Genomic DNA, 15,539 nt, shown 5'->3' on the forward strand with positions numbered 1-15,539 from the left:
CTGCTGCACTTCCTTTTCAGGTTTGTGGAAGATAAAAAGGTATAACGAGTTGCGGCTACAACGGATTGGAAAACAAGAGAGAGAAGCGATGGAGAAAACGAAGGTCGTGTTCGTTCCAGTATATGGAGTTGGTCACCTGTTCTCGACGGTTGAGCTCGCAAAGTGACTTATCCATCGAGATGATCGCCTCTCCATCACCGTCCTGTGTATGAAGCCACCATCTTTTTCCGATGTTGACCCTTACGTTGAATCCCTTGCTGCCTCCAACCCTAGCATCCGTTTCATTGGTCTGCCGCAGGTTGATCCCCCGTCGCCGGAAGTTTATAATGGTCAAGATGGGTTCATATCCCTCTTCGTTGAAAGTTACAAACCACACGTTAGGCACGCTCTCACCCACCTTATGTCGCCCGGTTCTAATGCTGACACGGTTCGAGTCGCTGGGATGGTGATTGATCTCTTCCGCACCTCCATGATCGATGTAGCGAACGAGTTCAGAATCCCTTCGTACTTGTTCTTCACTTCTACCGCAGGGCTGCTCGATCTTATGCTCCACCTTCCAACACTCGATACTCAGATTCCCACTGGCATCGAGTTAAAGGACGCGGAGACTGAGTTAAAATTCCCAACCTGTCAACCCAGTTCCTCCGTTCTCCTTGCCTAAGTCCTTGTGGAACAGGAAGGAAGATGGCTATACATGGTTCGTCTAACACAGTCGCAGGTTCAAGGAGGCGAAGGGCATCATAATTAACACATTTGCAGAGTTTGAATCCCATGCCGTTAACGCGCTGTCTGATGGTCAAACACCAGCGATTTACCCGGTTGGGTCGTTGCTTCAACTCGAGGGTCTGTCGCACTCGTTGTCCGACCGCACCCGCACCCACACCCAATACAGCGAGATCATGAAATGTCTCGAAGACCAGCCTCTGTAGTCGGTGGTGCTCCTGTGCTTTGGCAGCATGGGCGGCTTTGATGAAGCCCAGGTAAAAGAGATAGCCATTGGCCTCAAGCGAAGTGGGAGAAGACAGATGAGAGGAAAGGTTTAACAGCAACGGCAGATCTGAGTGAGAGTTAACGAAAGGGTAAAAACGTAAAATCAATTTTTCTGTCCCCATTTAACGATAATGACAACCGTCGTAAAACTTAAGGGTACAACAAGAGAATAGCAAAACAGTAGGGGTACGGCATGTCATTACGCTAAATAGTAGGGATAGTTTAAGAGATTTATCCATTTTTTAATTTATTAAATTTATTATATATATAAATTCATATATAATATAATATATAAAATATATTTTTATAATTTTAAATATAATTATATTAAAACTAATAAGTATTATATTATAATCAAATTTGGATTTTAATGGGATCAGATGGTCAAATCCAAATGTGATCTGATTATTAATCAGATGTAGATTGTAACATCTGAATTCGATCCGATTACATATATACACCATCCAAATCCAAAATAATTTGGATCAGATGTTGAATCGGGCATTTGATTTTCTGATATTATTGACAGGCCTACATAGGGTTTGGTTTGATTCGGATTCCTTAATATTTCTTTCATATTGGTTTCTTCAATTCTACACAGACCCAACACGTTTACAGCCCTACTGCCATTAAAATATTGCATTAAATAGTTTTAAGGGGTTGCAACTTTGGACGAATCCACAGATATCAAACTAACCAAGTCCAGTTCAGGTTAGACCCAGTCGAAAGACCCTATGTGACGCAGCGTGGAAGCAACAAACCGGGCTGGCTATGCAAGTACCGGGCGAACACAAGGCTTCGTAGTAAAGCCGGTTAGAGCTATACATGAATCTCTAGAAGAGAGAGGAAAGTTGGCGAAAACTCGAATGTGTCTAATAGCTTGGAAATAACAGTATTTATAATACATCCGGAAAATTGTAGAGTAACTAAGAACGAAAAAGTTGTAAGTGATCTAAACATCTACTCTTCTAGCTAGGATCGAAGTCTTCTTTGAGGTTGCCTTGATCTCCACCGTCCAATCTCCCTAGTTCTATCCATGCATGGGTTATCTGATCTTCTTGGAATTATCTTTATCCTGCATGTACCTCTTATCCTATGAGCTGTCGCCTAGATGATGGGCTGGCCCTCCATCACTATGGGCTTTGGTTTGAAATTAGTTCTGGACATTCTCATCATGTAGGGATTGGGTTTACCATGTCCTGAACTAGATTCAACCTACATAATTTGTTTTTAAATGCATACCTACATCTACATCTACATATGTTCATATTTTAAATCGAACCTTTACAGGTTGGATTTGAGCTAACCCAGCACAAGTTGTAACCTTAGTATTTTAGTGGTCTTGTTTTATAGAAAATGAAGTGGCTGAACTACTCAATTGTTTATTGCAATGTCTTTTATTGAATAAAGTTGAGGTTGGATTGATTATTATAAAAATTATTCCAAGATTTTATTGACAGTGGGTAATTAACAGAAAACTGTGCCTAGTTTTTCTCAAACATTTTTATAGCAGAAAACAAAGACGGAAGAACACAGGAAAGAGAGCGAACTAATTAACTTCCACGAAACAGTCAACTGGTTGGCTACATACCCATTAGCCTCTCATTGAATTTTTCAGCAGTCGCGCGGTAGCTAGTCAAAACTGAAGCACCCTCGTCGTTTCAAAATTAAACAGAAACCTCCCGGTGATTTCAATTTCCAAACATTGAACTTTCTCAATCAACTACAGATTACAGACTTCATCGGATGCTATAATTTACTTCTGGGTGTTATTATTTTGGACATACTCCATTATTAATTGTTCTTTATGCAAATTACTTTTTGACTATTAATTATGGGTCTACACAAAACACCAATTTTTTCTTTTGTTTTTGTTTTTGCTTTTCACAAGGCGGGACTATTTTCGCGTCTGAAAGCATTAATTGATGGTCTTAGTTGTCCAATTTTGAATGGTAGAGCGCGTTGAATTTATTCTCTCAACCTCTCCATATATACCATATTTTGGTCTGAGGAAGACGCAGTCATCTTTGGCATGAAATTAATTAATAAAAAGTAGTGAGTGATGGAAGGGACCCAGTCTCTCTTATTGCTAATTAGGAATTCAGGCTTTTATAAGATGCTGTCTAGCTAGATCGCCACAACCTTGCATTAGAAGTTCAGAACAACCATCCCTCCTCCCCAAAAGTAGAGAAGGAATTCTTGTTTCAGGCTTTAATATTTCTTTCTCCCATGGAATTCTCTAGCACTAAGAGTTCAAATTATCATACAATCTACCATGTTCACAAGCTGACAGTATGGGATATATTTAAGCTCTTAGTGTCGTGGAGAAGCGTAGAAAGTTATCAGTTTGTACAGCACTGTCATGAGCCTAACGATTCTGATGAGAATTTCATGAATAAGGCTGGTTGGTTTACTGTTCTAGTCTGGATGCTGCAGAAGATGTTGATATGGTTCCATGGACCATTAAAAACACTGGGTCATCTGGTGGAAGCTATCTTGAATTTGGTTTCTCGAAATGGAGGCATTGTGCAGTTGTTTCTGAAGACTATATCAGGTATTCACTTGTTTATCCATTGAATAGTTGATAATTTCTCATCAATTCCAATTAATCACTCCGACATTAAACAATTCAACAGCTCTCTCTCTCTCTCTCTCTCTGTGCATCATAATTAATTGATTCGTGCAATTGTTTTTCTTTGTGAAGGATCACTTCCGAAACCCATAAAAGAAAACTCAAAAGATTTCCAGTCATTTCTCGCCCATGTAGATGGACGGAAGGATCTCTACAAAGCGTCTTCCGGCCTTCTTAGCTCTCTACCGGCGGAGATAGACGAGAACACCATTAAGGATATAAATGTTCAAGACCTCTGCATGATGGCAGCAAAAGTAGCCTACGAGAACAAAGCATATGCCACAGTCGTGGTTAATAAACACTGGAAGGTAATTCCCATTCCCAATACTCTCTTTCAAGCAATATATTATAACCTCTCTCTCTCTCTCAACTCAGAGTAGCTAATTCTTGGTGCCTTGAGATGGCATCAGATCTTGTTGATCAAGTCGTCTGGTGTTCAATCCTTATTACCCCGATTATAATTAATAAAATTTTAGCACAAGTACGGGTAGGTTTATGCTTGTCTATACTTCAAGTCCAATAAGCTTTCGCGTGATGGAGTGTGTTAGAAAATAAAAGCCTTGCTTATATTTTTAAGTTGAACGGTTCATTGAGATAGACCAATCTCAGCCTCACTATTGATTAAGGGTAGAAAAAATAACAAACTAAGTTCATTCCATATTCTGGTCTAATAATAATTGTGGTTTTATTTTATGCAGATGCACCTTGGGGGATTCTTCCAGTTCTATAATGGTAAGCCCGTTCACCTTATCTCTGAATTTTAAGATCCCAGTTGGGTTGATTTGGCCCAAGTTTACCAAGCCTGACCAGGTTAATTAATGGACTTGGATTAATTGGTCAGCTATGTCAGCTGAGATCTTTTCCCCTCTTGACATTAATTGCACTAATAAGCTGATATACATTCTTCTCTTTCCAACTTCTGTGCTGCAGATTATACGAAAAAGAATGATACCCAAGCTTTCATATGCTGTGACAAGCCAAAGAAGGTTCGGTTGATCATTGTCTCATTCCGTGGCACAGAGATGTTCAATGCTGATGACTGGTTGACAGACCTGGACCTTTCTTGGATCTCTTTCGGTGGAATTGGAAGAGTTCATTTAGGATTCATGAAAGCACTTGGCCTACATGAAGATGAAACGAATGGAATTCGGCCAAGGGAGTATTCTGGGGAGAACAATCTGGCATACTACACCATAAGACAGAAGCTGAGAGCATTGCTGGAAGAAAACCCAGATGCCAAGATCTTAGTGACAGGACATAGCTTAGGTGGTGCCCTTGCAATCCTGTTTGTTTCTGGACTTGTGTATCACCAGGAAGCTGCCTTGCTGAACAGCTTGCTGGGTGTCTACACATTTGGGCAGCCCAGAGTTGGGGATGAGAGTTTTGGGAGATTGATGGAAGCAAAGTTGAAGCAGAAGTACTTCAGAGTTGTGTACAGATATGACATTGTTCCCAGGTTGCCTTTTGGTGACCCCATTACACAGTTTGCCCACTTTGGAAATTGCATCTACTACAGTAGCTGGTACAAGGCACAGGTGTTGAGAGAAGAACCAAATGAGAACTACATCAATCCTTTCTTCCTCATTCCCATGCATTTCAATGCTTGCTTGGACCTGCTTAGAGCCTTCTATGTGGGTAGGAAAGGGAAAAGCTTTGAGGAGAATTCCCTATCTTTGTTTGTTAGGCTTATAGGGATTCTGGTTCCTGGTGTGAGTAGCCACTTTCCTAGGGACTACATCAATAGCGCAAGGCTGAGCACAACAATTGACCAAGCAGAAGAAGAGAGAAAAGATGATTGATTGATTCTAAAGGGTTTTCATTTTTTTTTTCCTCTGCAAATAAGGGTTTTAATTATTTAATTCAAAATCCGCATTCGATATTGATTTGAATTTATTGCTGCATTTCCTGTAAGATATATTAGAATAGTTTATTGTTTTCATCGGGTTGGACATCTTATCAACCACCAAACTGGGTAGTATAGCGGGTTATATTTAAACAATAAAAAAAAAACAAAATAACATGAATATATATCAAAATTTCTAATTATTTAATTGAAACATGTGAAAAATACATAAACTATCTATTATCTTTCGCATAAGATTCAAAACATTATTAAATTTAATATATAATACATAAGCTTACAATAATAATTTAATTATAAACATTATTAAATTTAATATTACACTGATTTAGCCTAACACCGTACCCGATCTCAATCTTATTTTCACGCATTTGTAAAAAAGTAGATTTTTGCTTTTAAACTTTAGACAGTTAAAAAGAACTTTTTGTTTTTACTTTTCAGATTTCAGTTTTATCAAAGACTATCAAATTCAAATTCAATCGGATTTAAAATATATGCTTATATATACTTAAATTTATGTTTTTTTCAATAAAATTGATTTAAATATTATATTTTTACAAGTGATAGGTTCATGTTATATATATATATATATATATATATATATATGTTCCCGCTTTGCAAAGTTTGACGAGAATATGTTATTCTTGATTATATATACTTTTGCATCACAAACAAACAGATTTAACTGGAGTTAGTATTTCGCTGATTCTCTTCGTGTAGCAAAAGAAATTGAAGGAATTTAAAAATAAAGTATTAGAATTGAACAACTCATTGCCGGAAAAAGAAATAAGAACTCAACCCAATTCCGAAATCAGAACTATTTAGAAAAGCTCAATAATTCAGTACAAAGTCGTCGTACCAACTCATTCACAAAGATCAATAAAAGTTCATCAGTTAAAGCCTGCGCTGAGATATTCAAATCAATGTCATCGTCTTATTTTTCTGGATTTTATTCTCTTCGATTGATTGATGGTGGATCCAGTTGTCTTTCATTCTCATGGCGGCCAAAGCAACTGAAAAAAGATGGTATCGTGTCTCTTTCGGGGATTCAAGCCATATAAGATGCTCTGTATCAGAATTGCAAGAACTCACCAACCCCTTAATTAGTTGGATCTTCTTCTTCTATTCTTATTCCATGGCTGCATGCAATGAGACCATCAATCTTCTTGAGAATCCGAATGCTGGCTGGTTTATTGTTCTAGTCTGCAAGATCCAGAAGATTTTGCTACTTTTGAGTGGACGATTGAAAAGAATGGGTGACAAACTGGAGTTCACTTTGAATTTGGTTTATCTTAATGGTGGCATTGTACATATGGTTTTGAGGACTATATCAGGTATATTTACTCAATCATGTATATCTTTCTTGAGCAGTTCATCCGGTGGACTTGCATTTACATTTTACTTAATTAGTAACTTACCTGTATTTCTGCATCAAGTGATTGATAATTTCTCACTTGTGTAGGGCTGCAAATTGGATTGAATATGGATATATATATCCATACCCTAAAATTTAATATGATATTATTCAATTCAATTTATATTTATGCATGTACATATTTAAAATTTGGGTTCAACTATGATACCGGAAAAACTTACAACCAATCAACCGGCCGGGATCATAAAGATGGCCAATTAGGTGGGTTTTTATTCACGGAGGGTTCTGATTCAGAGCCTTTCAGGTATACCATGTCTTTCTGGCATCATAGATTTTCCCTTAAGTTTTATATATTGCATTTATCAGTAAAATTGGTTTGAATGTTGTATTTTCATAGTTCAATATTCATACAAGTTCCTTTCAATTCATTTTGAAAATAATTGAATTTGAATCAAATTTGAATCTAGGTATATCCAATTTGATCCGATCCATTCACAGCCCTACACTAGTAATTCCCAACCGAGGCTCTGAAGATTTCATGTCACTTGTTAGCCTTGTAGATGGACGAACTGAACTCCATAGATCAGTTTCAGGGCTTCTTAGTTTTCCATGGGCGGAATTGGACGAGAGGACTATCAATAGAATCAATACTCAAGATCTTTGCATCATGGCAGCAAAAGTAGCTTATGAGAACAAAGCATATGTGCACAAGGTGGTCACTAAACATTGGAAGGTAATCTTACTAATTGCTGTTTTATATAAGAAATTTAACTAAGAATTAAAAGAAGTATGTTGTTTTTTTTTTATATTTTTCCTGTTATTTTTATACTTTTTTGAGCCTGGTTATTTTCATATGTTGAAACTTAGATTTCTAGAATCAAGTTTTTGGAAACCTAAATAGATAATCAAAATGTAAAAAAATAAATGAAGGAAAAAAGAGATTACTTCAGCTTAATTTGCACAAATATGAAAAACAAAGGGAAAATATTACATCACTATGAAAACTTCTAAACAATAAAGTGGAAGGTATGTACCATGCCTGGCACATAAACAAGAAGAGAGAAAAATAAGTATTCTAAACATTCAACAAAGAAACAAAATTTTGTCAAGTTCAATGGGCTATAAAAAATTGGTCCAAAGATTAAAAAACAAATCTGTTATCAGAAAATGGAGGAGCTTCTGCAGCCTTTACAGCATCTTTTGTGATTATTCAGTTGATGTTTGAGTGTTGGAACTTGTAAAAGTGGATTAAAATAACTGCAAATTGCATTCCATGGTTCTAATTATGGCTTTACTTTTATATGCAGATGCATTTGGTGGGGTTCTTTGAATTCTATAATGGTAAGGCCCTTGATGATCACTCTCTTTGTATATCTTAAAACCCCAAAACAGAAAGCAAAAAATAAAAAAAATAAAAAAATTACTTTAGGCATGTGCATTCTAAAAAACCGTTTAACTTAAACATGCTTTTAAGCCAATTTTATTATAATTTTTCAACTTTATTTTATTATTTTATATATAAACAAGTGCATACATCAAAATTCATATGAAATAATTAATTTTATGGATTGTCACAGAATGCTCAATGAACTACGATACCCAAGCTTTCATATTCTGCGACAGGAAAAGTAGCATTCGATTAATAGTTGTAGCATTCCGTGGCACAGAAATCTTCAATGCCGCGGATTGGCTGACCGACCTCGACATCTCTTGGGCCTCCATCCCTGGAATTGGAAAAGTTCACCAAGGATTCATGAAAGCCCTGGGCCTTCATCAAGCTGAAACCAATGGAGTTGGGTCAAGGAAGCATGCAGAAGCTGGGAACAAAAGCTTGGCATACTACACCATAAGAGAAAAGCTGAAGAGATTGCTGAAAAGAAACCAAGCCGTGAAGATACTAGTAACAGGACACAGCTTGGGTGGTGCACTGGCAATCCTGTTTGTTGCTAAACTTGTGCATGAAAAGGAAGAAGCCATATTGAACAAATTGTTACGTGTTTATACCTTTGGGCAGCCCAGAGTTGGAGATGAGACATTCAGAAGCTCCATGGCTAGAAGGTTGAAAGGGAAGTACGTGAGAGTGGTTTATAGATATGATATTGTTCCTCGGTTGCCTTTTGGTTCTCCCGTTACACCATTTGCCCACTTTGGAAAATGCATCTACTACACCAATTGGTATCAGAAACAGGTAAGCTGATAAGGGTTTCCACTCCAGTGTTTGGCAAGAATTTTTTTTGGGAAATTGTCTAAAAGTCATCATGAGTTTTCAATGTTTTTCTTAAACTCACCACAACTTTTTAAGATGTCTAAAACTCACCATGTCAATAAGTTTTTATTTTCCAAAACTCACCTTTCATTAGTGCACCCTTAATGCTTCTTAAAAGAGGGGTCCATGTCAACATAAATAACAATTTTCATGACCAAATTACTCTTGAATAGTGAGTTAGAGGAAAAATGGTCTTTTTCAGTTTTCAACTTTTCTTGTTTTTTTTTTTTTGCATTTTTAATGTTTTGTTACAATTTTCAATTTTTTTATAATTTCTATTTTTTTACATTTTTTTAATTTTCTACAATCTATAAATTTTCCTGTACTTTTGTTATTTGTTTACAATTTCTGTGTTTTTCTATAATTTTTTGTGTTTTTCTACACTTTTTTTCTGATTTTGTTTTTCAATTTCTATAGTTTCTATAATTTGAAAATAATTTTTAGTTTGTTTGCAATTTCTATAATTTTTTATATTTTTTGTAATTTCTATGTTTTTACGTATTTTATATTTGAAAATATTTTTTTGAACTTTTTCCTTTTTTCATGTCTAAATATTAAAATGGTAATATATTAACACCCATTAATTTATTTTGTATATATTTTATATTTTATATTTTCTATGAAGGTTAAAATGGTAATATATTACCGCCCGCTAGTCTGTTTAACGTCAAATTAGTGACATGATGAGTTTTAGACATTTTGAAAAGTTGTTATGAGTTTAAGAGAAATACTGAAAACTCATGGTGAGTTTTAGACAATTTCCCTTTTGTTTTATAAATTTCAAAAGCCAAAATACTACAGTACCTATTTGGGAGGGATTTTGCACAGTGGCTTCTGGTGTTACATGAGATGAAAAACCAAGAACTTGTGAAGCATGTTTGGCTCTCGAAAAGCAGAAAATAGACTTACTTGAGCCAAAAAATCGATTTTCTAGTGAAACTATATTAGATAAGCAGCTCACTCAACTCAGTTTAATCAATGCAGAAGCCTTCCCAAACAGGCCACACTTGGGTCGGGTCTGAATCAATTTGGGATTGGGTAGAATATCCCAGGTCCTGGAACCAGAACTGACCCAATTGGTTCGGGTCTGTCAGATCGGACCGAACCCTAACTAAGCCCTCCAAATGCAAGGTGTCAGGATCCACCACAGTCTCCTCATCCTCAATGGGCTCAAACTCTCACACCCAGCCCTTTCCAAAAACGAATCACCCACCTCTCTTGGCCCACAAAACACCTTTTAACCAGGCCCAAATGCTATTTCACCCACCTCTCTTGATCATGGCCCCATAGCACCCTTTATCTGGGCCCAAATGGTATTAATAGGGCCACTAAGAACTTGAGCTTTGGGGCGTAGTCCCAAAATCATTACAACTTGGCCCGTTCATGTTTTGTCTCCATCAGACCCTAAAACCATAACAACCCAAAGCCATAAACACTTTTAGGGTTCGACTAGTTGCTCGTGTGGAAGGGCTTTCCCATAGGGCTTTTTGCCTTTGCAAGGTGGGCACCACCAAGACAGTCTATATGCAATGTTTGGTTAAAAGCCCAGAAAGCCCACATTTGTTGTCCTTCAGCAAAATAACAACTTTCAGTTAAAACTTCTCTTAGGGGCTTATTCAAAGCACTTCAACCAAAGTTTAACCCTTCCCAAATAGGTACTAAAATCGGGGCTTTGTGCTTTCGTATTTTAGGCTCAGTTTGAAAGGAGTATAAATACAAATATGTATTGTACAAATACATACAAAATAATACAAAATACATGGTTTTGCACTCTACATATTTGTATTTAACTCCTTCCAAACTGAGCCTAATATGTAGACTACAAAAGCTTACATTTTATATCATTTTGTATGTATTTGTACTCCTTCCAAACTGAGCTTTTGGAAGGAGTATAAATACAAATATGTAGAGTACAAAACCTTATTTTGTATGTATTTGCGTTGTACATATTTATATTTGTACTCTTCCCAAACTAAGCCTTACGCTCAGTTTGGAAAAATGATAAATGCAAATGTGCAGTATAAATACATACAAAACAATACAAAATATAAGGTTTTGCACTCTACACATTTGTATTTGTACTCCTTCCAAACTGAGTCTAAGGCTTTTGGAAGGAGTACAAATACAAATTTATAGAATGCAAGACTTTGTATTTTGTATGTATTTGCACAGTATATATTTGTATTTGTACTACTTCCAAACAAACTGAGCCTTAAAAATAGAAATCCAGAAGTTTATCCGAACGTAATTAGCATTAGCTACAACATATTCTGTTTTCTGCAAACTACACGAACACATACACATAATTAGCCAAGTTGTGTGAGTTCCATTCTTGATGAACTCAATAGGAATTCCCTGGCTATGGTTTAATTTACTAGAAGTAGACATTAAAAATCGAGGCTCAGTTTGGAAGGAGTACAAATACAAATATATAGAGAGAAAAACCTTGTATTTTGTATGTATTTGTACTCCTTCCAAACGGAGCCTAATTAACAATCCTAATAGCCATACTGTGATACAATGTAGATGTAGATTTGAAACTTCATTTGGAAATTTTTGTTTTGTCCCAATGCTTGTGCATTTGAGAAATATAGAAAACTTTCCTTCCAAGTTCCAACCATGCATTTGGCACAATAAAGTAGGCATAGTTGTTAAACTCAAAACCCACCAAAGCAATGAAATTATGGCCAGCATAAAATTAGCAAGTTCAACTATCGAGTTCACATCAGTGCCCCACAATGCCCCACAGCACATCCCAATCTTGTATTGAGAACATCTCCCGATGATTCCTTATCATCTCCCGTATTTATCATTAAGAGATATTTTCAATACAAAGGTCGAGATGTGCTGTGGGACGACCCTTTGGGAGGACATTTGATGATTGTTGAATTGGTTGAACTGAATAATTGGTTATGATGATCAGTTTGTCTTTGAGAGAACAAATAGTTATATACAGAAAATCATACAGAAATAAAGGAGTTCCTCCCTTATTACTTGTCCACTTGAAAAACTAATCAATAACCAAGAAACATCCCACTGATAAATTCAATAGCAAAAGGAAAAAACAACAGAGATAGATAGAGCTTTGACAATCTTTAGAGAAGTGAATTGTAATTTGCTTTGTTGAGCTCTTTTCATAAATCATAATTGCTTTATTACAGGTTTTGGAAAAAGAACCAGATGAAAATTACTTCAATCCCTTGTACTTCATTCCCATGCACTGGAATGCTTGGATGGACCTGTTTAGGGCATTGTTTGTGGGTTTTCAACAAGGTGAAAGTTTCGAAGAGAATTTACTCTCATTACTTGAAAGGTTTGTGGGGCTCCTCATCCCTGGTGTAAGTTCCCATTCTCCAAGAGACTATATTAATTGCGCAAGGCTATGCCCAGACCACACCTAATCACTGTTGCATGATTGGCAACATGGATGAGACTTCATGGAGTTGTGATTATGTTTATCATAATTAATAAGAGAAGTTTGGCCCAAATATCTGTGAATTTGTAATTCATTCATAAATTCTGATTTATTTTTGTTTCAAATTTTATCTTAGGCTGAGTTTGAAAGGAGTACAAATGCAAATATGTAGAATATAAAATTTTATATTTTGTATGTATTTATGTTGTACATATTTGCATTTGTACTTCCAAAATGAGCCTTATGTTATTTGATTGCATTACAAATGAAGTAAAATAAAACCTGAAATAGAATGAAGTAAAATTCAAAACAAAATTAAATCAGAATTTGCATTCTTTACATTTACACTCCTATGCATTTGTACTAGTATAAATAAAAACTAGCGAGGGGTGCCCATGCTCAACACGGGCGAGTAATATCGAGTACTTGAGAGTAAAAAAATGAAGAAAAAGAATAAATAATACAAAGTGATTAAAAAACTATTATATGTACTAATCATGGGCAATGAAGTGTAAAATTAAAGACCAAATAAAATTATAAATTATAAATAAAAGAAAAAAAGCACAATAATTAAAAAAACAGTAACAACCCAAGGAAAATGTATATCGATTTACTCGATCGATGCATTACTTCCTTCACTCTCAACACAATGGGACGAACCCTCAAAAGAAAATGCCACCTCCATTCTATTGCAACAGATCTCTCTCTGGTTGGATCCTAGATCATTTTGGCCAAAGAGGGTAGAGTGGCTTCACTATTGCAATGACATACCAGGATCAGGATCTTTTCATAAAAAAGGCTTCAATGTACCCGATGGGGTCAGGGATGGGAATTGCTTTGGTGGGGCAGGGACAATGATTAATAGCAATCCACGATTGGGGTCGGGGTCAAGGATGGGGAGAGAGGTCCCCACCCTACCCCAACCCTGATTATATATATTAAATATATTATTATATATATGAAATTATTTACATCATTTATATATATATATATATATATATATATATATATATTAAAACATATTTAAAATATAGTTTATATTTTATAATTTTTATTTATTTTAAGTAAATTTATTTTTCAAAAAATAATGTTATTTAAAAAAAATTGAGGATTCGGGTCCTTACGGAAAACCCATCCCTGTCAAGAATCGAGGATGGAGATTAATTTCAGAATTGGGGTTGGGGAGGGAGATGTCCTGTTGCCATTTGTAAAAGTTCTCGCATATCCAATAGATTACAGAATTCATCAGTAGGATCTTCAAGAAAATTTTCAGAAATAGTACTAACAAGAGTATAACCAAGAAGAAAAAGACATCAATCTTTGCATTAGCCAAAACAGTTTCACTAAAAAGAGTACAATTAAATAAGAGAAATCTAATTATTTACGGTATCCTCATGCCTCATCAAAGCTAAATCACGTGGAAAGGAATGCAATTCATTAATTACATCCCCACAACCATCCCTCCAATCGGTTTATGCTCAAAGTTTTTAGTATCTGGTAAAACAGTTGCCTTTGTGTTAATTGTAAACCAGTTCTGTTTGCCTATTCTGCAATATCTTGGTTTGCTCCTTTGATAGATAAATTAGAATCAAAACAGAATTGCATTAATAAATAATAGCCCGTGGCAAAGTAACATAGTTTTACCAATATATTGACAATTTTAGAAGTGCTTAAGTAATCCAATGAAAATAATTGAAGGAAACATTGAGAAGGGCAAGCTTTAGGTTCTGTAGCTCTTGTGGAATTGGTTTAGTGAGATTATTATCGGAGAGATCCTGACGAGCATGAGGCGTTAGACAGAGATAATTCTACGAACACCCGTTCGATCGAGTTTGATTCTGGACTCGATAAGACTCACATAAAATACTAGGCGTATAGCCTCAACAGTAGAGAGAATTGATGAAAGAAATTCTTGTGTTATTAAAGCTTAAAACAGAAATATTTATAATGTATCAAAACATTGACAAACTTGTAAAGTAAAACAACTAGGTAACTCGAACTTGTAAAGCAACTAGGTAACTTGAACTTGTAAAGCAACTAGGTAACTCGAGCATGCCTTCGATGTCCGCCGTTTGATGCCCATCATCCAACGCCAGGTAGCGTAAGGAATCCTCTAGCATGGGGACTCCTCTCTAAGGCGGAGCTGGCGCCGGTTGGTTCGGGTGGTTACGTATTGGTACTCCATCATTCACCCCCTCTTGGAAAGAACTCGACCTCGAGTCATGATCAGGGTATGCAAATATGACCTCAGGCAAATAATCATGAAGATCAGCAACATTAAACGTTTTGGAAATACCCATGTGATTTGGCAAGTCCACTACGTAAGCATTGTCATTGATCTTCTTGAAAATCTTGTACGAACCATACTTCCGAGGCTTTAGCTTGCTATGCTTCCCAACGGGTAATCGCTCCTTCCTTAAGAATACCATGACTTCATCACCAACTTCAAACACCTGGTACCTTTGATGCCTGTCAGCTGCAAGTTTATACTTCTCATCGGCCCTGTGAAGTTTCTACTGTACTTCCTCTTGTACTGACTGAATCTGACCTGCCAACTACTCCGCTGTAGTACTAAGACCCGGTACCCTAGGTAGCTTCACCAAATCCAAAGCATGGTTAGGTACTTTCATAAAAACAATAGAAAATGGGGATCTACCTGTAGAGCTATGAACTGCATTGTTGTAGGCAAACTCTGCTTGAGCTACAGCAAAGTCCCACTGCTTCGGCCTCTCTCTGCAAATACTGTGGATCAGGTTACCCAGAGTTCGATTCACCACTTCTATCTGTCCATCAGTCTGCGGATGAGTTATATTGCTGAAATTCAATGAAGAGTCAAATAACCTCCACAAGGTCATCCAGAAGTGACTTAGGAACCTCGTATCTCTGTCTGACGTAATGGTCTTAGGCACCCCATGTAAACGGCCAATCTCCTTGAAGAATAGTTTGGCTGTTGTTGTTGCATCCGCAGTCTTCTTACATGGGAGGAAATGTGCCATCTTA

General features: G+C 36.4%; 2 protein-coding genes and 1 pseudogene across 3 annotated transcripts; all 3 read left to right on the forward strand.

Moving 5' to 3' along the window:
* The first annotated feature begins 208 nt into the window (after positions 1-208).
* Positions 209-1,538, forward strand: LOC109114901 (UDP-glycosyltransferase 71K1 pseudogene; annotated as a pseudogene).
* Positions 1,539-1,673: 135 nt separating this feature from the next.
* On the forward strand, positions 1,674-5,571 carry LOC104600400 (triacylglycerol lipase OBL1-like). Its single transcript, XM_010263325.3, has 4 exons — positions 1,674-3,544; positions 3,695-3,930; positions 4,321-4,354; positions 4,553-5,571. The coding sequence occupies exons 1-4, from the start codon at positions 3,220-3,222 to the stop codon at positions 5,419-5,421; spliced, it is 1,464 nt and encodes a 487-aa protein (XP_010261627.1). The 5' UTR covers positions 1,674-3,219; the 3' UTR covers positions 5,422-5,571.
* Positions 5,572-5,696: 125 nt separating this feature from the next.
* On the forward strand, positions 5,697-12,705 carry LOC104600439 (triacylglycerol lipase OBL1-like). Of its 2 annotated transcripts, none has more exons than XM_088895397.1 (5): positions 5,697-6,817; positions 7,326-7,591; positions 8,166-8,199; positions 8,526-9,046; positions 12,286-12,705. In XM_088895397.1, the coding sequence occupies exons 1-5, from the start codon at positions 6,481-6,483 to the stop codon at positions 12,523-12,525; spliced, it is 1,398 nt and encodes a 465-aa protein (XP_088751523.1). In that variant the 5' UTR covers positions 5,697-6,480; the 3' UTR covers positions 12,526-12,705. The 2 variants fall into 2 exon arrangements, with proteins under 2 accessions (XP_088751523.1, XP_010261663.2); XM_010263361.3 differs by having other exon boundaries at positions 8,436-9,046; positions 12,286-12,703.
* The last annotated feature ends 2,834 nt before the right edge of the window (positions 12,706-15,539 follow it).

Source organism: Nelumbo nucifera, chromosome 1 (genome assembly GCF_055504915.1).
Source record: "Nelumbo nucifera cultivar China Antique chromosome 1, China Antique-T2T, whole genome shotgun sequence".
Taxonomy (NCBI): Eukaryota; Viridiplantae; Streptophyta; class Magnoliopsida; order Proteales; family Nelumbonaceae; genus Nelumbo; species Nelumbo nucifera.

Excerpts from the sequence above, each read along its gene's own strand:
- LOC104600439 (XM_010263361.3), top strand. The coding sequence starts at position 6,481 with ATGGCGGCCAAAGCAACTGAAAAAAGATGGTATCGTGTCTCTTTCGGG. Across the intron at positions 7,592-8,165 it reads TGGTCACTAAACATTGGAAG|ATGCATTTGGTGGGGTTCTT; the intron begins GTAATCTTACTA and ends TTTTATATGCAG. Across the intron at positions 9,047-12,285 it reads CCAATTGGTATCAGAAACAG|GTTTTGGAAAAAGAACCAGA; the intron begins GTAAGCTGATAA and ends GCTTTATTACAG.
- LOC104600400 (XM_010263325.3), top strand. The coding sequence starts at position 3,220 with ATGGAATTCTCTAGCACTAAGAGTTCAAATTATCATACAATCTACCAT. Across the intron at positions 3,545-3,694 it reads GTTTCTGAAGACTATATCAG|GATCACTTCCGAAACCCATA; the intron begins GTATTCACTTGT and ends TTCTTTGTGAAG. Across the intron at positions 3,931-4,320 it reads TGGTTAATAAACACTGGAAG|ATGCACCTTGGGGGATTCTT; the intron begins GTAATTCCCATT and ends TATTTTATGCAG.